The sequence below is a fragment of the Oryza glaberrima genome, chromosome 3, assembly GCF_000147395.1.
Source record: "Oryza glaberrima chromosome 3, OglaRS2, whole genome shotgun sequence".
NCBI lineage: Eukaryota > Viridiplantae > Streptophyta > Magnoliopsida > Poales > Poaceae > Oryza > Oryza glaberrima.
In genome coordinates, this window is record NC_068328.1 from 7,563,329 (window position 1) to 7,589,679 (window position 26,351).

At 45.0% G+C, this 26,351-nt stretch overlaps 4 protein-coding genes across 6 annotated transcripts; 2 read left to right on the forward strand and 2 right to left on the reverse strand.

The window, feature by feature from the left end:
* Positions 1-562: 562 nt before the first annotated feature.
* LOC127766200 (nuclear transcription factor Y subunit C-2) lies at positions 563-3,236 on the reverse strand. Of its 2 annotated transcripts, none has more exons than XM_052291280.1 (2): positions 2,722-3,236; positions 563-1,562 (listed from the first exon to the last, which is right to left on the reverse strand). In XM_052291280.1, exon 2 carries the CDS (start codon positions 1,503-1,505, stop codon positions 765-767), a length of 741 nt encoding a protein of 246 aa, XP_052147240.1. In that variant the 5' UTR covers positions 1,506-1,562; positions 2,722-3,236; the 3' UTR covers positions 563-764. The 2 variants fall into 2 exon arrangements, with proteins under 2 accessions (XP_052147240.1, XP_052147241.1); XM_052291281.1 differs by lacking the exon at positions 2,722-3,236 and adding an exon at positions 1,765-2,715.
* A 2,770-nt stretch (positions 3,237-6,006) lies between these two features.
* LOC127766198 (V-type proton ATPase subunit a3-like) lies at positions 6,007-13,067 on the forward strand. 2 transcript variants are annotated; one of them, XM_052291276.1, is made up of 18 exons: positions 6,007-6,352; positions 6,970-7,014; positions 7,469-7,588; positions 7,667-7,774; positions 8,100-8,207; positions 8,475-8,648; positions 8,894-9,031; positions 9,483-9,590; positions 9,706-9,813; positions 9,926-10,074; positions 10,656-10,809; positions 10,983-11,143; positions 11,231-11,437; positions 11,543-11,726; positions 11,814-11,897; positions 11,986-12,185; positions 12,316-12,375; positions 12,471-13,067. In XM_052291276.1, the coding sequence occupies exons 1-18, from the start codon at positions 6,203-6,205 to the stop codon at positions 12,673-12,675; spliced, it is 2,463 nt and encodes an 820-aa protein (XP_052147236.1). In that variant the 5' UTR covers positions 6,007-6,202; the 3' UTR covers positions 12,676-13,067. The 2 variants fall into 2 exon arrangements, with proteins under 2 accessions (XP_052147236.1, XP_052147238.1); XM_052291278.1 differs by lacking the exon at positions 9,706-9,813.
* An 87-nt stretch (positions 13,068-13,154) lies between these two features.
* LOC127766199 (calcium-dependent lipid-binding protein-like) lies at positions 13,155-16,838 on the reverse strand. The gene is made up of 11 exons (XM_052291279.1): positions 16,530-16,838; positions 15,913-16,014; positions 15,703-15,753; positions 15,429-15,549; positions 15,220-15,338; positions 14,940-15,038; positions 14,749-14,829; positions 14,565-14,650; positions 14,198-14,423; positions 13,945-14,112; positions 13,155-13,854 (listed from the first exon to the last, which is right to left on the reverse strand). The coding sequence occupies exons 1-11, from the start codon at positions 16,632-16,634 to the stop codon at positions 13,474-13,476; spliced, it is 1,539 nt and encodes a 512-aa protein (XP_052147239.1). The 5' UTR covers positions 16,635-16,838; the 3' UTR covers positions 13,155-13,473.
* Positions 16,839-21,776: 4,938 nt separating this feature from the next.
* On the forward strand, positions 21,777-24,321 carry LOC127767273 (receptor-like serine/threonine-protein kinase At2g45590). The gene has a single exon (XM_052292551.1). The coding sequence runs from the start codon at positions 21,864-21,866 to the stop codon at positions 23,892-23,894; it is 2,031 nt and encodes a 676-aa protein (XP_052148511.1). The 5' UTR covers positions 21,777-21,863; the 3' UTR covers positions 23,895-24,321.
* Positions 24,322-26,351: the final 2,030 nt, after the last annotated feature.

Below are 26,351 nucleotides of genomic sequence, written 5' to 3' on the forward strand. Positions count from 1 at the left end.
GGGATCGATGGAGCTGGCCGGCTGCCCTGTCCATGCCTGAACTCGATTGCCTAAGATGGAGATGAACAAGCTAGTGGAAAATGGAGGTAACATTACAGGTATTTAACTTCTTTTTTTTTTTTTGCGGGGAGGTATTTAACTTCTTACTTTTGAAGGAAATGAAAATGAAGGACACTTCATAGAAATTCGGACGGAATGCTATATGGAGGAACGTTAAACTTAGGTGATTTTTGGTGATATTAAAATGGTTTAGATCTTTCAAATGTTATATATGTAATTAAGCTTATAACTTCCGGCGCTACATAACTAATTTTGCCCTATAACTAACCTACAGTTGACCTGACCCAGTAATGATCAGTACACCAAAAAGAATCTACAAATCCAGTCATCTGTTGCTTTTTCATGAAATGGTGGATGCCATCAGAAAACATTCATCCATCTATATAAGCTTATTATATATAGTAATTCATCAGTAGTAATTTCTGTTCCGGTAATGGTTTGTGCGTCCACAATTAGTAGCATAACGGGAAAAGAAATCACAAATAGTACTGGGTCACCTTGCTAGTTAATCGGCTATATATTACAAATTAAATTAATTAGTAAATTGTACATCCCTTAATTAGCTTGAGCGTCCATTACGTACATCGGTTAAGTTAATACGTACCACATTAATTAATTACCGACACATTGAGCATTTGATTTGAGCAGCTATAGTAGCTAGCTAGCACCTCAGCGATGCATGCATGGAACCATATGGATCATCACTATTCGGAGCTTGGAGGTGCAGGAGGGAAGCCAGCTGCCGCACCGCCATGGCCTGCAAAACCTTGCTGCCCTTCCTCGCTGAAGCTGCCGGCGGCGCCCTGGTCCACATCCGGCGCTGCTCCTTGCTGCCACGCCGGGTCCCACGCCGGAACATGCCACGCCGGCATCATCGGCGCCGGCTGCCCCATCGGCGGGTAGTAGTACGGCAGCCCCGCGGCGGGGCCGGCCGCTCCAACGGCGCCGGCGGGCCCTCCCGCCGCGAACCCGAGCGCGCTGCCGGGCTCCTCCTTGGCATCCTCCCGCGGCACGATGTCGACGAGGAAGTCGAACACGTCGGTGCGCGCGATGGCGGCGGCGACGTCGTTGCGCTGCAGGGTGCGGCGCTTGTTCTCCTCGGCGTGCAGCCACGAGCGGATGGTGAGCTCCAGGATGAAGAGCTCGCACGCCTTGGCGAACAGCACGGGCGCCTCCGCCGAGATCATGCGCACGTCCTCGTCCGCCTTCATGATCTTCTTGATCCGCGCCAGCGGCAGCTGGTGGTTCTTGAAGTCCGACGCCGACGCGCGCTCCGCCTCCTGCCGCTGGTACGCCCAGAACGCCTGCAGCTGCGCCTGCTGCTGCTGGAGCAGGTGGTGGTGCGGCACCGCCGGCGGCCCGCCCGCGCCAGGCACGCCCGGCACCGGGGCTCCGGCGCCTGCGGCCGCCGGCTGACCGGCGTAGGGTAGCTGCTGGTTGTCCATTGTCACCTATATATACGTACCTTAATTACAGTCGATTTGTAGCTGTGTGTGCTGTGTCTGCATGGGCAAAATTACGGCGATTAATTTACGTGCTAGGAACGAATGATCGCTACATGCTCCACGTATGTAACAATGGCTAGCTATACATGCAAAGTGTAAACGACGCTTGTAGGTGTTGTCTGTGAGAGATCGAAGGATTGATAAGCATTTCTCAATATGTGTGCAAACTGCAAAAGTAAGTAGAGATTAGGAGACGTACTCTAGAGCTTCGTTGCTCCACATGTGCGACGGATCAAACAGATGAGAACTCGAGGCTGGCTATAGGTGGCGAAGTGCATGTGTGGGGGCTACTTATCTTCTATCCAGAGATCATATCATGCATGAAAATGAAGCTAAGCGCTTGCAAACACACAGGGTGTTCCCAAAGGAGATCTGGAAGGAGAGAAACAGGAGAATCTTCGATCACAATGAGACCTCAGTGCCTGGTCTCCTCGCAGAAATGAAGGAAGAGGCAAGGATCTGGGCCTTGGCAGGAGCAAAGCTACTCCTACAGCTCGTACACTAAACTGCTTTTCCTTTTTCTCCTTTACCCTTCGGGGTTGTATTTCTTACTGCTATATTCACAATCTCGTGTTTGGTTCCATTCAAAAAGTTAGTTATCTGGTATATGATACCAGTAGGATTTGACGTGGTCCGACATTTCTTAATTTCATATACTACGAGATGTTTCTTATTTTTCAGAGATCCATAATTTTCCTAAACCATTACAGATCTCACCGAAACAAAAGAAGATCGAGGCCGGATGACTTCAGAATAAGTCGATCATAGCATTATGATGGCTAAGGATTGTCCTTTCGTTCAGGAAAAGTACAAAATCAAGGAAAATGCAGATAGAACATAGAACAGTGATGACTGATAAGTGAAGAGAACTAGCTACTTCGATGATCAACTTACAAAAAGCTCTAGGGAGCCAGTCAACAAGCTGTTTTCGTTTATGTAGAAGAGGGGGAAAAAGAACTCTGGTTTGCTTTTCTAGTTCAAGAAAGAAAGTGAAGGAAGAATAGAGAAGAATGATGCAGAAGTTGAAGACACTGCAAATGTAACAGAATTGACAAAAAAAAAAGCTGGAACAAATCTAACTATCCATTAGAAAAAATGCAACAATAGATTCACGCATCCATGCATGTCGATCTCAACTAGTTAATTAAGTTCTTACCAGAAAGCAAAACAGGCTAGCCTGTTTGAGTGAACGAGCTCTACTGCTTCAGATATCCAAAAGTATCAGGGTAAATTAAAGAACAGCACAGCAAAAGTATCAGATGCTTCGGCACGCATGGGGATCGATCGTCAGGGGAAGCAGAAGGAGTGCAGGACACACTCCTCACCGTCCTACCCACTGCCTAGTGCCTGAACAAAATGGCCATCTCCACTCTCTACTGGGGTTCTTGCCTTCTTGCTGCAATTAAGCTGAAAAAAATAAAATCCATGAAGTGGACGGAGACCTTGGATATCTGAAGCATGCACGTCGTTCTCAGGCTCTCGGCTGCTTGGAAGCTAGCTAGAAACAATTTTTTACAGTGTTCGCTAATACTTTCCACTCCTGCAGTACTGTCAGCATAATACCCAGTAAAATCGATGTTACTCTGAAAGTTTTAGCCAAAAAGAACAGTCTGAAAAGGGATAAACACGTTGTCTGCACCGTGACACTGTCCGTGAAAACCGATCAACGGGGGTTGTTGTTGTGTTGTGATTTGTTGTTTTTTTTGGCTTGTACCTGAGGATAAGAAAAGATGAAGGGGAGATCCGGGAGAGCGCGCATTCGTGGCCAGGCTTGGTCTTTTCGGATATGGATATTATCCGTTCTGGAAGTCTGGCAGCCTCACAAAATTCTACGCTTAGATTTGGGGACGACTGCCCCTGCTACTGCTGGATGCGGCCGATCCATCGCCGAAATCTAAATCTGCAGCATGGCCGACTGCACGTTATGATTTCTGGCGTGTGGGGTTCACGTATCCAACCACTGCTGATGAACACTGAACAGTGCCACACGAGGAAATATCTTAGCATGGATGCATGACCAAACAGATCAGAGATTTAAATAGTACTACTGCCACTACACCAGAAGCTTGATGAAGCAGACACTCAGACAGTCAGACTTCACAGTCATACTGTTGTGAGAGATTTTTTTCGTATGTGAAATTTCGAGTGTTTCTCTAGGTAGTACGTAGTACGGAGTAGTAAAACTCCATGATTGCAAAGTTGCTGTAAATATTGCAGTTTTAAATTGAAACCTGTGTTACAGCTTTTCATAAGTTTTTTCTGCCTACAATAATTACAGTTTCTTTGGATCAGCAACAGAGATCTCATAGTTGATCACGCCGTGGTCAGCTTAAAATATGTAGCATATGTTCCCAGCTCACACAAAAAGGAAAATTTCTAGTAGCATGTTTCTGGAAAAGTACAGTGAACAAAGTCCGAAGTATAACACAACCATGGGCTTAAGTTTGGACCTTTTTTTGAACTTTAAGTTTTGGGCCTTAGGCCCAAGTGAAAATGTAAATTAGCCTGTACTGGAACCTAAAACCCAATGGAAAAAGTACACTCAAGGACCCTCAACTTGTCATCGAGTTACAAAATCATCCCCCAACCACAAAACCAGATATATTACATCCCTCAACTTAACAAAACCGTTTACTTTAGGTCCTTCGATGGTTTTGACCCCGGTTTTGTCTGACGCTGAGTCAGCGGGGGACCCACGTGGCCCCACATGTCAGGATGCCAACTCATCACCTCTCTGTTATTTCCCCTCCTCCCCCTTTCTCTCTCTCTCTCCCTCCCTCCTTCTGCTCCCCAGCGTCGAGCACCTTGTTGCACCGCACGAACACCGGCGGGATCACCAGCTCCAGCTCTGCATCCTTCGTCTTCACGACGCTCCTCTCACCTGTCAGCTCGTGGATCTCCTCGTCGGTGGTGAAGAGTCGGTACACCGCCGCTAGCCTCGACATGGCGCTCATCCACAGCCCGGGCTTGCCGCTGCCCGGCCACAGCGCCCGCCAGTTGTCGCCGCGGTACTCTAGCCTCCCGTCCTCGTTGTCGACTGGCTCCCCCGTCCGGATGTGCCTCGCAACCACGCACTCCGCGGCGACTTGGTGCGGAGCCGACGAGGAATGGGGTCGACCTACAGCCAGAGCGCCGCCTTCCTCCACAACTCCCGCAGCGAGAGCACACGAAGAGGAAGGAGGCGGGGAGGCAGGCAGCAGCTCGTTCCCCGTCGTCGTCGTTCAGCAGCGACGCCGGCCGCCGGACCTCCTCCCCCCCCCCCCCCCCCCCCCCCCCCCGCGGCGGCGCGCGGTGGAGGAAGCCGCTGCCGGCGACTTCGCCTGTAACACCGCCGCCGCCACCGCCAGCTCCCGTCGATCTCATCCTCCACGCCGTGCTCAAACGGCGGAGGATGGGGCACAGTCGTGGGCGGCGCGCGGCGGGTGCTGACGCTCTTGGGTTGCCCTGGCTATTGCTCCCAGACGAAGGGCACCACGCCGGGGTGGCGGACGGGGCCAGAGTTGAGGTCGGCCTTCTAGTAGGGCAGCGCATCGGCGTGGCGCACCGACCGGAGTGGTGCGCCCAGGTCCTCAGCCTCCGCCTCGTCCTCCCGCGCCTGCCCTCCCACGTACGCCGGCACGCCGCCGTGGCACGCCCGTACTGCCGCCGCCACAGGTTTCAGCTCCTAGCGCAGACGAAGACAGGCGGTGGTGGGGAAGCCGCAGCCTGCGCCGCCCGCCCGCGCGCCGCTCCGTTGCCTGCCGCCCACGCGCGGCTCCTCCCCCCACCGCCTACGCCCGTGCAGCTGCTCCCTCGTGCGGCACCCGTGAAGAAGAGAGGAGAGAGGAAGAGAGGTGGAGAGGGGAGGGGAAGAAGAGGCTGACGCGTGGGGTCCACACTGAGTCAGTTGCCACATCGGATAAAACCGGAGTCAAAACCGCCGAGGGACATAGATTGCACTGGTTTTGTAAGTTGAGAGACGCTGGATATCTGATTTTGTGGTTGGGGGATGATTTTGTAACTCCATGACAAGTTGAGAGACCTTCCGTGTACTTTTTCCAAACCCAAACTTACGCCCAGGATTGTGATGTACTTCAGACTTTGTCCATTGTACTTTAGCCCAAAAGGTTGTCCCTCCCATTTGACGGGCTATGTACTTTCTACGTGTCCCGGCCTGTTTTGAGTTTGTGATCGACCTGACTCATGACACGTTTAGTGATATGCTATCCACAACTCTGATACCACTCGGCCCCACATGTCGGTGACGCTGCTACCTCCCGCGAAACCCAGACGCTTCACGTTCGGATCCGAAAGCTTCGCAGCCCGGGGCAATCACGAACTGCCACCGCACCGTCACTGACATCCTGGCCCCACTCCGTCAGGTGGGGGCCCACAGCCCGCCCCCCACCGGTGCCCCGCCGCGCCACGTCCCCGCATAATAGCACATGGTCGACAACCCCCCGCCTGTCTCCCCGTTCAGCGAGCCAGAGAGGAAACGAACCGATCGATCAGGCCGTCTCTCCGCTCGCCGCCGCGCGACGCGACGCGACGCGACACGCCGGAGACGGACGACGAGCGCTTTGCCTTCCCTGCGCGCGCGCGCGCGCACGGAGGCGGACGCTGGTCGGTTTGGTCGGGTGCGACCGGGAACGGCGGCCATGGCGCGCGGCGGGGGCGGCGGGTGCTGCCCGCCGATGGATCTGATGCGGTCGGAGGCGATGCAGCTGGTGCAGGTCATCATCCCCACGGAGTCGGCGCACCTCACCGTCTCCTACCTCGGCGAACTCGGCCTCCTCCAGTTGAAAGACGTAAGTCCGTATATCCGCTACCCCCGTCGATTCGGCGGCTGTTCGTGGCTGACAAATTCGCCGAGAGAGGGAGGGGGGATTCGGAGTGGTGCCTGTCCCGATCGTGTCGATCTGAGGCGGGGGATCGGTTGGTAGTGCCCCGTGCTCGCGATTTCCTGGGAATTAGCGGGCGTTTCCCGTCGGCATTGTGAATTTGGGCATTGAGATTGATGTGGTGTTACGGCGTCTACTTGTTCGCTTCACTTTTTTTCGTTGAAAACCGTGATATTGTTTGCTTCACTTTTTTTCGTTGAAAACCATGATATGCAGGTTTTGCATTGGCGCGATTGGGTGACAATGTTGTTTGGAACAGAATTCACGTAGGGATACATTATTCTAATTTCGATGCAGTACAGAGTTGTCTTCTCTGTAATTCGCCCACACTAGCAATAGCAAGTTTAAAGTTACTTTTACTCTGTTAGACTGTTAGTATAAAATTGTACTCCTGTATTAGTAGATCATGGGAAATGCTGATATAGTTTGACCCTCGCAATTCTGGAACAACTCAGGATGCTGCCTTTGTTTTTTGTCCTATCCCTTAGAGGTTAAACTGATGATTTTATTTTTTTTTTCCTCAGCTTAACGCAGACAAGAGTCCTTTTCAACGAACATATGCTGCCCAGGTACTTTGCTCGTTTATCTTTTTTTTATCACTTATGTTATGTTATGGCTGAGACTAATTGATAAAAAGCTTTTTACAGCATGTTGAAACTGTTATTCTCCCCTTGTTCTTATATAGCCCTTTCAGTAATGAACTAGAGTATTATCTATTGAGATTTAAAAATTATAAGATGTGACATTGGTATAAATGAGGAAAAAGTCCAAATATCCCCCCTAAACTTTGAATGAAAGTCCATCTAGTACACTAAACTTTAAAACCGGACATCTAACCCCCTGAACTTTGTAAAACTGTTCATATTTCTATCTAAAGTTTAGGATGGTATTTGGACTTTTTAAAGTTTAGGGTGCTATATGGATTTCTATCTATATAGTATATCTCATGTTCATAGTTTTCATTACCTTACTGCCTTATGTTAATTTTCCCTGTTTTCATGCTGGGATCTACTCGTTGTGCAGATAAAAAGGTGTGGTGAAATGGCTCGCAAATTAAGATTTTTCAAAGAACAAATGTCCAAAGCTGGCATATCAACTTCTGCACAATTAACTGAAATTTCGTTGGACTTTGATGATTTGGAGGTGTGTCAATCGAATGGATTTTTCCTGATTGCATGCAGAATATAAATCTAGTATTATTTTAACACTTTTGAATAACAGATAAAGCTTGGAGAACTGGAAGCTGAACTAGCTGAAGTTAATGCAAACAATGAAAAGTTAAAGCGGACCTACAATGAGCTGTTGGAGTACAGTACTGTTCTTCAAAAGGTATGACTCTGTTATCTTCAGTATACTTTCATGAATATTGTCAACATCATGTTGAACTTGAGATATAGCGTGTCTGTTAGATCTTTTGCAAACCACTTGTTTCCATTCCTGGTTCCTCACATTGTTGCCAGAACAATACTATATCAAATTGCCACTATCTTAACTCCAAATGATTTCACCCATGGGGTAATGTGCACATATTTTTACAGTACACTCTCTCTCAAGTCATGGTCATACTACACATGTAGTACCTAAGTAGCCTGTTTCTCTCGCCAATCTGCTTTTTGCTGACTCTTTATTTATTATTATTTTCTTTCATTTTCAGGCTGGTGAATTTTTCTATTCGGCTCAAAGAAGTGCTGCGGCGCAACAGAGAGAAATGGAGGCAAATCAATCTGGTGAGAGTTCACTGGAGAGCCCTCTGCTGGAGCAGGTAAAACTATCATACTGCTCCCTGTACATGGACATTCATGTAGTACCATTGCCATGATGTGCCTCAAGATTGATGTTGACTTTCAAATTTTAAACACACAACATCCCATATTGTAGTAATAACTTTAATCATTCACAAATCTCAGAGCACTTTGGATTTACAGGATAGTACATGGACCATACATGCATATACGTGTGTAATTGCAACCCCCACCTTTTTTTTTGTTTTCTGTTTGCCTCTCTGATATGATCTTGGTTACCCTTTTAGGATACGTTAACAGATGCATCAAAACAAGTGAAGCTTGGATCATTGAGTGGTCTTGTACCAAAGGAAAAGGCAATGGCTTTTGAACGCATCTTATTCCGTGCCACGAGGGGAAACATTTTCCTCAGACAAGAGTCTGTTGATGAACCTGTCACTGACCCAGTCTCTGGAGAAAAGGTTGCTGTTATATTTTCTGACGTTTACAGTGCATTTTTTGTTCTTTGTATATTCCACCATGTTGTCCTTTCAAAGTAATCTTGGTATTTGGATTATACATCTCGGTTCATTTGCGCCCTGATAAAAAGAACTTTGTTCTATGAGTGATGAAGTTATTTTTTATATATCTTACTTCCTGTCTAGTCATGAAGTTATTTTATTATTTGTTCCAACTCTAAGTCTTCATTCTTTGTATGATAACACAGGTTGCCAAAAATGCATTTGTTATTTTCTACTCTGGGGATAGAGCAAAAGCCAAAATTCTGAAGATATGTGATGCGTTCAACGCAAATCGCTACCCATTTCCAGAAGATGTTGCTAGACAATTACATGCTGTTCAGGAGGTCAGGTCTTGGAAATGTGATTTGTTAATATTCTTTGATGAAATTCTTTCTAGTATTTCGAAATTTAGATATAGTCCTGAATTGCTTTCAGAAGGTAGTGAGGATGCCAACCGTTGAGAGAATCATCTGCACGAGTTGCCCTTTATGGACATTCTTGTGCTTTGCTTGTGATATGTCCAATGTTATCATCCCTATTCTGATGTCACTGCTGTCATTTCAATTTCGAATTTGAAAAATGTTAATTAATTATTATAGATTTATAATAGCTAGACTTTGTTCTGTGCCTTCCAATCATTACTTTTGCTGTTGGTGACTAATGAAAATGATTTGCTGCTATTGCATCTTGTTTGCACCATAAGGAGATATGTCATTGGGAGAAACTTGTTTTGCAGTTGTACTACTATGAATTTCAGTCAATAAACATATAAAGTCTATGCTTATGAATTTACAGGTATCTGCAAAGATATCAGAGTTAAAGGCAACAATTGACATGGGATTAGCACATCGTGACAATATATTGAAAAATATCGCGTCTGAGTTTGAGAATTGGAACCGTCTGGTAAGCTATCCACTTATGTGATAAATTCCATATGTTAGAAAATTCCGAAATCCACCAGTCAGGTCATTATTTCAGTTCTATATATATGATACTAATTAGCATACAAATGCTCTAGGCAAATAAGGAAAAAATAATTTACCACACTTTGAACATGTTGAGTGTTGATGTGACAAAGAAATGCTTAGTTGGTGAGGGCTGGAGTCCAGTTTTTGCAACAACTCAGGTAATTGATACACCACCCTGGTGCTAACAATTTATTAGCCTACTGTTTCCATTTGTTTATTTGGGAGATTATTCTTCATGTGATCTCAATGATTTACAACTTTATTTTGCAGATCCAAGATGCGCTCCAGCGAGCTACTCTTGATAGCAAATCCCAAGTTGGTTCAATTTTTCAAGTTCTCAACACAACAGAATCTCCCCCGACATATTTCCAGACAAATAAGTTCACTTCGGCTTTCCAGGAAATTGTTGATGCATACGGGTATGTTTCAGAGGGCTCTGAGATGCTACTTTTGGTTTCTCTTTTGGCTTTGGAACTGAAAATAATATATTTTCTTTTGGGTTGTTCCAAGTTGTTTATAGCACCATGGGATATGAGACTTCTATTATTGTCCCCCCGCTTTTGGTTTCATCTCAGAAATGATGCTCTTTTCACCATTCTTTTGCTGGACTCACTATTTTCATGTGAAATCGACAAACTTTTGGTTCGCTTAAAGAAAAGAAAGGAAAATTGCCATAATTCACTGTTCCTCTTCAATAGGCAAAGACATGCCATCATTCCCTGTTATTTGCTCCTCAATTGTGCATTCTAAGTGAAACATTTCCTTTTTTGTTTCCCTTTTGTGGACATGTCTACCACGTTGAAATCATTGTGTTCATATTGTCAAAGAAGCACTTAAACTTGCAATAGGAATTTCCAGAATTTTTGTGCTTATGGGAAATATATTATTTTATTTGAATAAAATTAGCATTGACTCCTGAAAAATCAATAAAGAGCTTGCTGTTTGTTTGGGCCAAATGGTTTAGTTAGGAACTGCTAACTTTGTATTACATCTGATACAGGATAGCCAAATATCAAGAAGCAAACCCTGGTGTATTCACTATTGTCACTTTTCCTTTCTTATTTGCTGTCATGTTTGGAGATTGGGGACATGGAGTTTGCATATTGGTTTCGACACTCTATCTGATAATCCGAGAGAAGAAATTTGCTTCACAGGTTTGCATACTGGTCATCATTTTACTATTGTGTTGACAATCAGTTTGAGGACTTTGTTCTTTGGAATATGTAGTAGTGATCCCAAAGAGTTTAGAGCAAGTATTTAGATTCTGAAAGCCCCAAAAATTTACATATGTGATAAAGCTGTATCTGATGTCTGTTTCTTATTGCAGAAACTTGGAGACATAATGGAGATGATGTTTGGTGGGCGCTATGTAATTATGATGATGGCACTCTTTTCAATCTATACAGGATTAATATACAATGAATTTTTCTCTGTTCCATTTGAGCTTTTTGGTAAATCTGCTTATGCATGCCGTGATCCTTCTTGTGGGTAAGAAAAAGTTTCAAACAAAACCACGTTTTTATCCCTTTAAAAAAGAATATTTATGCATACTTATCGTTTGTCTTGTGGATTTAGAGATGCTGCAACAGAAGGATTACTCAAGGTAAGACGGACATACCCTTTTGGTGTGGACCCTGTATGGCATGGCAGCCGCAGCGAGTTGCCGTTTCTCAACTCACTGAAGATGAAGATGTCAATTCTTCTTGGAGTTGCACAAATGAACCTTGGAATTGTGATTAGTTACTTTAATGCGAAATTCTTCAGGAACAGTGTTAATGTGTGGTAAGTTTATTGTCTCGTGTTGAATGCCCTTTTATGTAACACTCTAATTTGAGATGAGATTATGACCAGATTATTCTTTATTGCTGCTGTATGCTTTTGTAACAGGTACCAGTTCATCCCCCAGCTGATCTTCTTGAACAGCTTATTTGGTTACTTATCCATGCTCATCATTATCAAGTGGAGCACGGGGGCAAAAGCAGATCTGTACCATACTATGATATATATGTTCCTCAGTCCAACAGATGAACTTGGGGAGAACCAATTATTTCCTGGACAGAAAACAGTGCAGGTCCGTATTCGTTATTGTTATGCAGAATTGCAGACTATGACATGAACTTGTGGATAAATACTAAAATTTTCTCCATTTCTTATGCAGCTTGTTTTACTTCTGCTTGCTCTGGTGTCTGTTCCCTGGATGCTGATCCCAAAGCCATTTTTCTTGAAGATGGAGCATGAGCGAGTAAGTTGTATATGATATTTCAAATTCTATTGCTGTTTACGTGTTGAATTACTAATGTGCTGACAATACTTCTGTTTGATTCTATCAGAGGCATCAAGGACAACAATATGCAATGCTTCAGAGCACAGATGACTCAGTGGTAGCGGAGATGGGACATCATAATGGCTCGAACCACCATGAGGAGTTCGAGTTCAGTGAAGTTTTTGTTCACCAGTTGATCCACACAATTGAGTTTGTTCTTGGGGCAGTCTCAAATACAGCCTCATATCTTCGTCTCTGGGCTCTCAGGTACTTCTAGACATTCAGCATCACCGCATTACTTTGAACAGCCTTACTCCCTCATCATCCCACTTTTGATCTATAACAATGCACTCCTTGTTAGCCACTAATAATCGATTAAATTGTATTCTTTATACAGTCTTGCACACTCGGAGTTGTCAAGTGTATTCTATGACAAGGTTCTCCTCCTAGCTTTCGGGTAAGAACTAAGAAGCCTCCCTCTCCGCCTCCTCTCCTTTTCTCCCTATCTATGTAGCCGCTATCTGGAGCTCATTTTTATGTGCCTTCTTGTAGGTACAACAACATTCTTATCCGCATCGCTGGCATTACCATCTTCATCTGTGCGACAGTTGGTGTCTTGCTTGTTATGGAGACCCTAAGTGCATTCCTTCACGCCTTAAGGCTACATTGGGTGGAGTTCCAGAACAAATTCTATGAGGGCGATGGATACAAGTTTGCGCCCTTCTCTTTCGCACTGATCAGTGAAGAGGAAGACTGAGTTTGCGCAATTATTGCATCTATTGTAGCGTGTAATTTCTTGGGGCGTCCTTTTTTCTCAAAGCGTCAAGTATTTATCACGGAAGAATCATAAACCTCCAGTTTGTTCCTTCATCAGGAAAGGGACTAGCAGCATCATTTTTTGCTTTGCTACGAATGATTCGTGGCAAGATGATTTTTTGGGTGGCCGTTGGCACATCGGGTGGCATCACCCTTATTTTGGTGTAAGGCTAATAAATAATAAGTAAATTCTGCACTCGGGTTGCCATTTGGGCAATTAGTTTTCTGCACATAAATAAACATTGTATCAAATGTTAATATTCCATTGGGTTCTTTTATTGTCAATAAAGAGTGCGGCCTACATTCTTTAAAAGGTTTGTAGAATTGTAGGAACTTGGAATTTGTCTGGAGGTTTGTAGAATTTTCTACCTGTTATTTGTGAACGGTAAAGGCAATGAGCAATTTTGTTAAGCTGGCCCGTTTATATATTATTGATTCAGTAGTCTGAAATCAATGAAACATGTATGAGTATTTCCCCTAGTTTCATGCCTAATCTCATGCTCAAATCAGCCCTGTTTTTCATAATCAATATATAATACGAACGGAAAGAAAATATCTACATGATAAAACTCTTGCGGTAACATTGTCATCCATGCAAGACCAAAGAAAAGAAAACACTACACTGATAAACCTTGTTATAAGTTGTAACATCCATGCAACGCAAGCCAAAGATTATCGTTGATTATGGGAAACCAATGCCTATCACTAGTGATGTACTAAGCTCCCAATTTCGGGAAATTTATTCGTCAATGGTGGGCACGCTGCTGGCGCTGCGCCTGGCGCTGCTGAACGGGCCAGTGACGGTCCGGCCGACGAACTTGCCAGCCTTGCTGAGGCCGGTGCCGAACGCTCCGATGCCGCTGCCCACGGCGCCGATGCCCGTGCCGACCAGCCCCACGCCGGAGCCGGCGGCGGTGGCGCCCGCTCCGGGCGCGGCGGCTCCCGCAGCGACGCCCGCCCCAGCCGCGGGGGTCACCGTGGACGTCACGCCGCTCGCCGCGTCCGCGGCGCCGCTGACGGCCGCCGTCTCCTCCTTGGTCTTCCGCCGCTCCTCCACCGTCTTCTTCTCCAGCTCCAGCGCCTCGAGCGCCTCCGCCTTGGTGAACGGGTGGTACAGCACCTGCGTATTATCACGACGGTCAGCGTCGAACACCTTCGCGTCTCTTGTCCCAAGAACCCAAGACGCGCCGCCGTGTGGACATGAGCTCACCTTGATGGTGAGCACGCCCCTGTCCTTCTTGTCCTTGACCTTGGTCGTGTCCAGCGACGACAGCAGCTGCAGGTTGATCTCCTGCACGGACTCCATCTCCAGGTCGTTCAGGGGCAGCTTGGCTATGCCCAGCCTCTTGTCTTGCTTCAGCTTGTCCTCATCGAACACCTGCAGAGCAGAACAATTTCAGACCCCCCAAAAAGAAACTAAATTCTCCATGTGTTCGATCAAAGCTTGAGCTGGGGAAATGCACCTGAAGGATCAGATGCTGCGTCTCCTTGTCCTCGGCGATGAGCGAGAACGTCTCGTTCCACTCGGGGTTGAGGTTGTCGTCGATGACGCTGGTCTTCTCCTTGAACATTGGGCGGATGTACAGCACCACGTACGGGTCAGACTTGCCGATCAGCTCCTTGTTCTTGAGCGACTCCGCGCGCACCACGGTCACCGTCAGCTTCCCATGCGGCTTCAGCTCAAGGTCACTGCAGAAGAGCTCGAACGGCAGACAGATCAACAAACTAGGTTCAAACAAAGGCTTTTATTTTCTTTTTTGGAAGAAAATTTCCTGTGACAAATTCAGTTGAGCTCTAAAAACACTGCAAAATTGGGCAGGTCATGCGAACCTTACGTCGACGTCGACTCCGCCCAGTGGGACGACGATTCTGTGTGGCCATTGGAGCATGTCAGCGATCAAAGATGCCACGGTGTCCTACACAAGGCAAATGAAAAAAACTTCACATTTCTCCAGACATAAACAGTTAAATTTCTACTATTTGACAATGCAGGTAAATGCATCAGATGACATACGTCGATCATATCTGAAAGACCAGGCATTGCTGTCAGGCTTCCTCCGACAGCCTTCAGTATGTAGTCGATCCTTGGTTTTGGCTGCCAAAGACAGAAAATTCATTTGTCAAATCAAACAGATCACGAAACCACTTCTTACCATGCAAGTGCATGGCAGGATCAGCTGGTTAGAATGATTATAAGAAGCTCACCTCTGCCAGAAGAGCAACAACAACAGCAGAGATGCAAGGTATTTCATCACACAATTGGAAGACGACACGGATGATGGTGTAAACCTGAAGGTTCTTGAACTGTATGCATACAGAACAAACATGCCAAATGTTACTAACATGTTTAACTGAAGTAATAGTACATGTTACTAACATGTTTAACTGAAGTAATAGTACAGTACCACTAGAAAAACAAGAACATGAATTACTAATGTGACCAGTAGGTTTTACAAATCATGGCTAGCGGTTGCGATTTGAATACCTGAATGGGAAGTGAAGCAACTAGAGTGTCAACTGCAAGGACAATATTAGGATCCCCGCCCCAACGAAAGTCGACGTCCATTGTAATTTGCCCTTTCTTGAAGCTCTGAATCCGAATGCCTGAACAAAACAGAAGCAAACAGATCAAGATGTCATCCTTGGAGGAGAACAAAATGCGGTAAGACTGACGCCAAACTTTTTCTCTGAAACCTTCAATTTTCGGAGGAAAAGTCCCCAGGGAGAGTTTGCTGAACTTCAGTGAGGATATCCCTGCCGGCCTGTAATCATCGAGTATAGGCTCCACCGAATCCCTGATGACCATAGTTGCTGCCTGTAACCAAATGTAACTGCAAATCAGAGGTGGTGTTAACAGCAAGATGATCAGAAGTTACTTCTGTGGCTTGAAATGGAACTTCATTTGAAGCCTATGTGATTCTCTCCTAAAGTTCTCTATAAGAAACAAATTGAAGTTATTTGTATGTACCTCTTCAACAAAAGGCCAAAGCTTGCTCAATTGTTTGTTGAGCCATTTAACCTGAATAACAAAGCAAAATATACTCAAAACATGGATGAACTTAAGCATGCCATTGAATACTATGATGAACAATCGTATGCCTAGGATGTTGGTCTCAGTGTTCTGAATATTAAAGATGCTATGATGATAAATAGGCACACCAAAAGAGTATCATTGCACCTGTTCATACTCTGGGAATGACACCCATTCTGGGAGATTTTCTCCACATATTTTCTTCACGTCTTCGCGGTCGAGAGATGCAAGTGCATTGACATCTGCAGCCTGATACAGAAATTTTTTTTAAAAAAAAAAAGTTAGCTCAAACCAATCTGTTTGCACCAAATAACGTCTCACTTATCATCACCATTTTATATCAACAGTATACAAATTCAACTAAACATAGAATTCCCAATATGAATATACTCCACTGCATCAGTCATCATCCCCAGAAAACTAAGTCAGAGTTAAATTTACAATGAGGTAAGTCCCTCTTGCAAAACATGTACATAACACAAACGATCATAAAAATCATTTCTAAAAGGAAACAATGAATAACGTTCTTAAGCCTGAATCTTTCAGACGATTCAACACATTCAAAGCAGATATATCCAAAAAATTTTCTTCAGCCTTTCACGAAACCCTTAACACTGCCATTCATGCATGAGTCGTAACAGATGTCAAGAACAACAGATGCAAACTCGTCAAAAACAAAAACTTTCTATGACTGATGACTCGAAATCAAGGCGTGCATCACATGCGATGAATTTATGAGATCTGTCATGTGGTTGTGGATTTGCCTTGGCACTGCGTTTGGCGGCGCGGCGAGCCATCGCGCGCGACCAGCCGGCGATGAGGGCGACGCCGATGATCATTCCCATCACCACCCCCGATATGAACCCCATTTCTCCTCTCCTCCTTCCCCCCTCCCAACGAAAAAAAATAGAGAATTTGAAAAGGAGAAGATTAGAAGATCAAACAACACTTGTCGTGCAACAATTTTTTGGATCAAATTGACGCCAAATCTCTCTCCAACTTGTTGATCTGCTGCTAACGCTCCATTGATTTGGGGCCGAGTTTTTCGCGTGCTAATAGTGGAGTACTGCAACGAGAGGGGGAGAGAGATGCAGAGGGGCAAAGGTGTAATTACCACTACGTGCTATTGGTGTGGAGATGGCTGTGACTGTGAGCACAACGGTGAATTTCGCATGGGTGCATCAGGGCAATGCACGCTTTTCACGCATCAAACCTAGTGATTAGCGCGTCTCAACTCAAGCTGGAGAGCATATTTCCCATCCTTGAAGAGGTAACACGAGGTACTACGAGGTACAAATTACCATGAGGTACCAATCTAATCTAACCGTTGGTTTAGCAGGGGTATGATTGGGCTAACAAAATAGCGACATCCTCTGAGCCGCCCTCTTCTCCCCTCTTCCATCTGCCGCATCACGTCGTTTGTGCTGGCCATCTGCGCCGCGCCGCCGTCGCACATCTAGGCTGCCGCGCCGCCGCCGTCGCATCGAGGCCACCCCCGGGAATGTCCGCAGGGTTCGTGACCTTCATGCCTGTGCCCTCGCCGCCAGCTCTCGCCCGCTCTGTTCTCGTTCCAATTCACCGCCCTCGAGATCGCTCTAAATCATCAAGCTTGTCCGCCGGCCCGTTGAGCTCGCTCCGATTCTTCAACCTCTGTCCGTCGGTGCACTCGAGCTGGCTGGTGCTTGGAGCTCCTTCTTTGCAGCTCCGTGATGTTCTGTTTCAACAATAACTTCACCAATGAATTTAACCTGCGCAAATCTGCCTAAGTGTTCATCCTTGTTGAAAAATCTGGATGAGAGAAACCCAACATCTGAAGTTCTTGATATTGATATAGATATAGTATGTATGCATGTTTCCTGTTCAATAAGCCAATTTATCTATCAACTAGAAATTTCAATTATTCAGAACGTTGTTTTCACCCATGGCTCCATCACCAGTCTTAAAAAAAAAAACTATGGCTCCATCATCTTGCCCTGGACGCGTAGCTGCTGCCTGCCGGTGGCCTTGGCTTCATACCATGATGCAGGGGCAACGTCCACCTCCTCTTCCATGCACAACTGCAACAGTTGCTGCGGCGGCGAAGCTCAGCTCGGTGCCTCGGTCTGCATCGGCCTCTTAGCACAATGAGGAACAATGGCCACCATCCGAGAGGTCTCCGCCACCGTCGTCCACTCCCATGGCCGCCGCCTCCGCTGTACTAGCGCTGAGGACGAGGGAGGAGATAGGGTAGTACTCTGCCCGCATCCCCATATAGGACCACCTCCCCCGTGGTCACCGCCGCCGGGAGGCCGACTGCCACATCGGGTTGCTCGATTTGTGGCGACGATAGCAAGCAGTGCGATGTTCCCCTCCAATTCATATGCGAAAGTACTACTCTGCCCTTCCACCGTTGAAAATTACTCGGTACCTGCTTTCCTAGAGACGTGGTACCGCGAGGTACCAAGCCTTTGCAACCGTTGGATGGTGCGTAATAGACGACTTGGATTTGGTACCTCCTTTCTTCAAGGACTGTAAAAACTCTCCAAGCTGGAAGCTGAAGGATTTGTGACGGTGTCCAGTATTACCGACTACTTGGGCCAATGGTCTCATGGGTCACGGCCCATGTTCATTAGAGGCTGGGCTGAATATAGCAGGCATTATTGCAGCTTAATTTTCTTTTCCAACGTGTCGATGGAGTTTAAAGAGTAAAATGCACCAGCGGTATTTAAACTTGTCGGGAAGTTTCACTTAGGTCCACGAACTTGCAAAGCACATATCAAGATCTCTAAACTTGGTTTATTGTATCATCCCGGTCTAAAAACGTGTTTGACCGTGGTCTTGTCTACGTGGCACGCCACGTGAACGATGACATGGAATTTTTTTTCTCCCCTCTTCCTTCTTTTTTCACCATTGCGACAGCCCCTCCCCTCGTGCCGCCTCTCACCACCGAGAAAAAAGAAGGAAGAAAGAGAAAAAAGAAGGAAGAAGGAGAAAAAAAATAAAAAAAAATCCATGTCATTGTCCATGTGGCGTGCCACGTAGGGAAGACAGTCAAACACGGCTTTAGACCGGGATGATACAATAAACCAAGTTTAGAGACCTTGATGTGTACTTTGCAAGTTCGTGGTCCTAAGTGAGACCTCCCGACAAGTTTAAGGATCGCTAGTGTATTTTACTCGAGTTTAAACTTAGGGAGAATTGCAAAACCATCCTAGAAATCACTTAAAGTTTAACCTTTCATCCATAAATTATTTTGTTGTAAATGTCCATCTCCTACTCGTTTTTGTTGTAAAATCCACCACAGTGTGAGCACATGATTAACCAAATCAATATGTTTTCCAACAAAACCAAAACCAAGTAAAGGATAGACATTTATAATAAATGACTTATAGAGTGGAATGTCAAACATCAAGTGTCTTTTAGGCTGTCCTTTTACAATTTTTCAGCTTTGCGGTGTGAAATATTTCACCATGTTATTTAATACAAACGTGTGCAATCCTTTTTGCACATTTTTCTCTAAAATAATTTCAGCACTGCTATCACAATTTATTTTGGAGTTTTAAAGAACTGTTTAATTAGCATTTGAATATATTTTAGTTTTTGGCTAATAAAGTGCGACTGCCAAAAATGTGATAACCAACCGAACATTACCCTATCGAGTTAGCTCGCCTAATTAAGTTGTGGAAAGCGTGGAAGAGGTGACAGGGATCATTGTGGTATTTTTTTAGTATTTGACACTGTTTGGCAGGTTTCAGATTCATAGTCCGCACTGGATTTGAAATTTGTATGCTAAATTATAGTGGTTTAAAATTATATATTTTATCTAAAATGAAAACAAAATAATCCATCCACGTGTTATCAGCGCATAGATTCAAATCCATTGATTTGTCAAGCTAAAAAAATACCAAAGCTCTAAAAATTTTTAGGTCCGAAGCTGTGCCAAATATGAAATTCATATACTTCAATTATAACTAGTGAACAAACTAAAAGCTCCATAGTACCAGCTACGAACAAGGTTTGTATTTCAAAGAACAAAAATTAAACGAAATGAGTATAGCTCAACTGGTTGAATTTCTTGTGATGGAACCAGTCCACCCGGGTTCAAGTTCTATACTTGACACGGGTAACGGCTAATTATTTTTTCAGTGGTAGGTGACATAACTGTCGACAGCGAGACGCTTATCGGTTCAGTCTTTCGGATGTGTTCATAGGGTGAGCGTATTCCATTAAAAAAACAAGATACTACTAAAAGCTAAATAGTTTGTCTTCATCTGAACAAAGTATCCAATCAAAAGTAATAGCATAGTGGTCTATTATTTAAGCCCAAAAGGTCATGATTCCTAGGAAAATTAACCTTTGGTATCCTTCATCTTTTGTCCTGTTCCAAAAGATATGTACAAGAAATAACAAATATAATATGATTTAAATAGAAATATAACTGTAAAAATAGATAATTACAAAACATATAAAAAATACATTTGAATAGACCATAAGTAAATCACAGAAATCGAATGAGAGAGATACACTCAAGCCCTCTTCGAAGAAAAAAAATTGTGGATGAATTTTGTAGGATTTAAAGTCTATAGGATTTTTTTCCTATTTGGTTATTTGAAACAAAGGATTTGAGCTTTCATAATCCTTTGAAATTCCAAAGAAATGGTTCAATACATGTCAACATCTTTGGAAGAAAAGTAGAGCTTTAACTTTATATTATGTTTTGAAAAGACTGAACTAGAGAAAAATGGAACACACGAATGTAAGAGGTGAGAGACATATGTCTTTATTCCTCATCTCTTCTACAGCCTAGATCGTTGTATTCGAATCAGTGGGTGTAGTCATCTCTGTTGCCAAGAAGCTTGGAGTCACCATCTTCGTGGGAGAGACGGAGATATGGGGTTGGTTACTAGTACACAAGGGGTATCTCTACACAAGTACAAGGTGGGACGCAGATGATTTTTTTTCTTTTTCTACAAAATTACCTCACTTGGATGCCAACACTTGGATTGAGATTTAAAGGATCGGATTGCATGAATGCACGAGCGCATGAGATTAGCTGTGTACCTCATAAGTTGCTTCACATATACTAGGCTAAGTACCCGTGAGCGGTGAATACGGAGTATGTGGATGTACATGCATGGTGAAACCTTTGAAAAAAGAAATTACTCCTATTGTTCCAAAAAGAATCAAACCATAAGAATGAATTTAAACCATAAGGACAAAGAAAGTACATATGAAGCGTCATAGAGGACAAAATCCAGATGAATTAAAATCCTCTATGAATTTAAACCATAAGGATGAATTCAAACTTACAAAGAAAGTACATATGAAGCGTCATAGAGGATTCAATCTTTGTTTTTTCTAAAATCCAGATGACAACTTAACCTTTGGTTTCTACTTCCCTCCAACCAAGTCCAAATTTGAAGAGCCCTTTCAATAATTACCTGCTGTCAAAATGATCTAACCAATTGTCCTGTTCATCTTGTCTAAACATTCTCCAATTGTCCTGTTCATCTTGTCTAGACATCCTCTATGGAGAGAAAAGTGTTTTGAGTTAATCCATGCTATTTGCACTTTAGTACTAGCACTACTACTAGTACATTGTTTGAAGATTGTAAAGTTGAGAGTTGAGAGGCACATTTTGGGTGGTAATGTCTCTGCAAATTAAATCGTGATTTTAGAGGAAAATACACACGGCAGCATATCGTTGTCGCTCTTGACCGTAACCTATATCCAAACCTACGTTGACCCGTTTTGACCCCCCTTATCCTTTCTTTCCCTATTCATTTAATTCGCTCTCAACTCCCACTCCCCCCCCTCCCTCCATCCGATCCGATCCTGCCTACAAATACGCCCCTCCAACGACATAACGGATCACATCAGGTCATCAGGACACTGCCAGGTGGGCCACCGTGTCGTGTGGGCCCCGGTGGTCAGTGGGGTAGGGCTGTCTCCTCCTGGCTCCTCCCCTGATCCGCACGCCAGTGGTGGGCAGGTAGTACACACGACGCATCTGAGGAGAAAGGGAAAAAAATGGCGAAAAAGTGAGTTGGCTTTTCGCCTCACTCCCCCTCTGCTTGTCTTTTCCCGCATCTCCCTCTCAGGTTAGGGCCGAGACCGAGATGCCGTCGCGGCGGCTGCTCGCCGCCGCGGCCTCCCCGCCGCCGGCTGCGGAGGAGAAGGCCGTGGTCGACGGCCTGCGGGGGTCTCACGGCGCGCGGCGCCACGCCGCGGGCTCGGCGGTGGGCGCCGGGGTGGCGGCGGTGGTAGCGCTGGTGCTGGTGGCGTTGGGTCTGGGTCTGTTCGTGTGGCTGCGGCGCGGGAGGAAGCGTGGGGCGGGCGCGGGTGGTGGTGCGGCGGCGGGGATGGGGGTGGGGGTGGGGGTGGGGGCGAGGACGCAGCCGGCGCCCGCGCTGCGGAGGCTGTCGTGCCAGCAGCTGAGGCGCGCGACGGGGGGGTTCGCGGCGGGGAGCAAGCTCGGGCAGGGCGGGTTCGGCCCCGTGTTCCGCGGCGCGCTGCCGAGGTCGGGGCAGGCCGTGGCCGTGAAGGTGATGGACGCCGCGGGATCGCTGCAGGGGGAGCGGGAGTTCCACAACGAGCTCTCGCTGGCGTCCCATCTCCTTGGCTGCGGCCACGGCCACGGCTCGCCGTCCATCCTCCTGCCGTTCGCCTACTCGCTCTCCGCGCAGCCGCGGCGCCGCCGGATGATGCTCGTGTACGAGCTCATGCCGAACGGGTCGCTGCAGGACGCGCTGCTCGGGAAGAGGTGCCCCGAGCTGGTGTCCGAGTGGCCGCGGCGGCTCGCGGTGGCGCGTGACGTGGCCGCCGCGCTCCATTACCTCCATTCCGTCGCGCAACCACCAGTGATCCATGGAGACGTGAAGCCCAGCAATGTGTTGCTGGATGGTGAGCTCCGTGCTCGCCTCTCAGATTTTGGCCTCGCGCAGATAAAGTCGGAGGAGGGGGATGAATTAGAGAGTGCTGCAATTGAGGGCAATGGAAATGAGAGTAGCAATCCTTGTGGCGGATGTGATGATGACATGTCTGTTGCTGATGAAAATGCTACTGCTGTTGCTGTCAATGGGGAAGACAATGCTGCCAAGTCACCGGAAGATGATGAGGGGTTTACCATGGCTTCTCCTGCAGAGGCAGCATCCACTTCAGGATGTGATAAGACTAGTGTCGGTAGCGGATTGAATGGCCGAAGCTGCAATGGTGGAGGTGCTGCAGCATCAGGAGCTGGGAATGACTGGTGGTGGCGTCAGGACAATGGTGGTGGTTCTGGTGGTGTCAAGGACTATGTGATGGAATGGATTAGGTCGGAGATCAAGAAGGAGCGGCCGAAGAATGATTGGATTGCAGGAGCATCTGCAACCACCCCTGCCACCTCAACAGAGAGAAAGAAAACAAAGCGCAGGGCGAGAGAATGGTGGCGTGAGGAGTATGCTGATGAGCTAAGCAAGAAGCAAAAAAGGCGAGCACTTGCTAAGTCAAGGAGTGAGATTGGTCCAATGGCTAGCATGCAGTGGTGGGAGAGGGACTGTGACTTAGAGGAGAAGGGACGATCAAGGTGGAGAATGATGAAAAGCTGGAGTCGTAGGAGCAGCAATGGCAATGGCAGCATTGATTGGTGGATTGACGGTGTGAGAAGGAGCAGCAGGGATTGGGCTAGTGGGGAATTCGTGCCCAAGAGTGGTGGAGCAGTGAGCAGCACACCAAGCATGCGTGGCACAGTCTGCTATGTTGCACCTGAATATGGTGGTGGTGGACCTCTATCAGAGAAATGTGACATTTACAGCTTTGGCGTTTTGTTGTTAGTTCTTATTTCTGGACGCCGCCCACTCCAAGTGACGGCCTCACCCATGTCAGAGTTTGAGAAGGCAAGTCTTATTTCATGGGCAAGACATCTTGCCCGTGTTGGCCGCTTGCTTGATCTTGTAGACCCTGCGCTGCGGGATGTTAACCGTGACCAGGCGCTGCGATGCATTACTGTTGCACTCTTGTGCATCCAGAGATCGCCAAGTCGCCGTCCATCAAGTGAGGAGGTGCTTGAAATGCTCTCTGGTGAGGGTGAACCACCGAATCTCCCAGTGGAGTTCTCACCGTCGCCTCCTGGTGGGTTCCGTTTCAGGTCCCGCAAGAAAGGTCAGTGAGTTTATTTTGTTGGTTAGATGAAATAGGTAGTGTTACTTTTCTGCTGCTGCTTGCCTTATCTTGTACACCACTAATTTGTGTACACTACCACTAATTTTTCTGTTGAATTGATTTGTTTATAAAGATCTTGATGGGGAAAAGTGACGGTTTCAGTTTCAAATCTTAAGAACTAAGGTTCACATAATGCAAAATGCATAATTGCAGTTTGGCAATTTATGTACAACACTAACAAATTTATCCATTTGATGTATCTTTGTACAAAGATCTTGATAGGGGGAAAGGTCTCAGTTTCAGTTAACATTTGATAAGGACTCAGTACCCATTTTTCGAAATGCATAACCGTGGTTTGATCACTCCTGAATTGCAAATTTAGTATATAAACTATGATATCAATACATTGCTGTACAGAGATCTTTATGACAGAAATGGTTGTAATTTCAATTCAAGTTTGACAAGAACTCTGTCCCCATAAATGGCATACATCATACATGATGATAGTTGGTTAACACCAGGAATGTGGAATGTTGTGCGTGCTAGAAAGACAGCTTCAGAATATTTTTCTATTTTGGATTGGAAAGCTCGCTTCTTTTGCTGGTAGACTGGGAAGCATCTTGCTTTTGGATGTATAGTGTTTTGCTGGGCCCTGTGATAGTAGCTGTTTATTTCTTCCCCTGGACAACAACTTTCTCCAGGCGTACCCAGTTATGTGATAACTTTTCATGTTCACAGATCTCTTCCACTTCTTTTTGCACTGAGATGGCATTATAACTTTATTCAGCTAGTATATTCTACATATTGCTGCAAACAGCTTAGAGAATGCTATATGAAAAGGGCTTCTTTAGAATCTTTTGCTAGTGTAGTGTGGTCACTGGTCAGAATTTGGTAAAAGATGGTTTAGGTATATGCATACTTTTCTTGTGAGATCTGATTGCTTGATGCCGTAGAGTTGCCCGTGCTTTATCTACAATGTGGTGTGCATTTATTGTCACCTTTGGATTTAGGGTAACCAATTCAACAATGCTTTTATCTACAAAGTGATATACATTTATTACCACCGTTGGGTTTATGATAATCAATTCATCAATGCCTTATCTACCAAGTCATGCATTTTATTATGACCTTCGGAATGATGATAATTCAGTCGGTCATGCCGTCAGGGTATCCACATATTATGGACTAAACAATGTATAAATGTATTTATGATGGACAAATAATACATATAACATATACTATAATTTATGATGGAGTAGTATAATTTGTAGAGATATTTACAAGTTTAAATAATATCAATATTAATAACATGGACTAGTGTTAGTGAGCTCGGCTACAATTAAAATATCAAGAGGTGGGGTGAAAGTAAAAGAAGGAAGAGGAATGCTTCATGCTTTGGCAAATATCCCATAGTAATAATTTTCAGATATCCGTATTATTATTTGTACATGTTAGAAGCTTTAGTTTCGTATTTGTATCTATGAAAAACTATCCATATTTGTATCATTATCAGTATCTGTACCATTATCAGTAGACGATTATCTAATCTGAATTATATCTGCATTTGTTTTTCTTCGAAACGGACTAAGATTGTGTTCTTTTAAGAGGTTTAGGCTTCAGCACCCGAAGCGAGATAAGCCATTAGCACATTATTAATTAAGTATTAATTATTATAAACTTGAAGTTAAATTTATGTGATTTTTTTTATAAAAAGTTTACTCCCTCCATTTCATATTACTCCCTCCATTCCATAATATAAGGCACAACCACTTTTTTTAGATGTTCCATAATATAAGGCATGCGTGCATGTAGGCAATTAACTATGACCACTTCTCTAATAAATTATTACTTTTTAAAATCCTACACTCTTATGCTCTCTAATTCTATTGGATGTATGTATTGTATTTATTAAGATGATAATAATTATTTCTTGGTCTTTGGTTTAGAGGTGGTTATGCCTTATATTTTGGAATAGAGGGAGTACTTGTCGTCTTAACATTTACGCCCCTTTACATTTTAATACCTGTTGTTTCTACATTCCAAAGCACTTTTAGGGGTGATCTTTCTTTCTACCCTTCATCAATGCACTTTTATCTTTCTCATTGGCTTATGTTCTTTGAAAAAAATAATTGAGATGTATTTAATCAGTGGAGATGTATTTAATGAGGGGTAACCATGTAATCTGCCATATCTCCTTGGTTTGAGTGAGATTTGCTAGAACGACAAATAATATAAAACGGAAGGAGCATATAAGAAGTTTTTTCACGAAACATACAGTTAGCAATTTAAAAGATGTACTGTGGTAAGCTAGTAGCTGGAGTAGTAACTAAGCATAAAACTATCCACTCTATTTTTATCCCTACGTGGAAGACTTTGATCGGTCCCCCAAACATCTTAGACGTTTCAAATGTCTAATTAAGTCCTCGGAAGTTCACTTCAGGTTAAAAATGTCAGACGTCAATAAG

Excerpts from the sequence above, each read along its gene's own strand:
- LOC127767273 (XM_052292551.1), top strand. The coding sequence starts at position 21,864 with ATGCCGTCGCGGCGGCTGCTCGCCGCCGCGGCCTCCCCGCCGCCGGCT.
- LOC127766198 (XM_052291276.1), top strand. The coding sequence starts at position 6,203 with ATGGCGCGCGGCGGGGGCGGCGGGTGCTGCCCGCCGATGGATCTGATG. Across the intron at positions 7,015-7,468 it reads AACGAACATATGCTGCCCAG|ATAAAAAGGTGTGGTGAAAT; the intron begins GTACTTTGCTCG and ends CTCGTTGTGCAG. Across the intron at positions 9,032-9,482 it reads AATTACATGCTGTTCAGGAG|GTATCTGCAAAGATATCAGA; the intron begins GTCAGGTCTTGG and ends ATGAATTTACAG.
- LOC127766199 (XM_052291279.1), bottom strand. The coding sequence starts at position 16,634 with ATGGGGTTCATATCGGGGGTGGTGATGGGAATGATCATCGGCGTCGCC. Across the intron at positions 15,550-15,702 it reads TTTGGCCTTTTGTTGAAGAG|GCAGCAACTATGGTCATCAG; the intron begins GTACATACAAAT and ends ATTTGGTTACAG. Across the intron at positions 14,830-14,939 it reads TTGTTGCTCTTCTGGCAGAG|CCAAAACCAAGGATCGACTA; the intron begins GTGAGCTTCTTA and ends TGTCTTTGGCAG.
- LOC127766200 (XM_052291280.1), bottom strand. The coding sequence starts at position 1,505 with ATGGACAACCAGCAGCTACCCTACGCCGGTCAGCCGGCGGCCGCAGGC.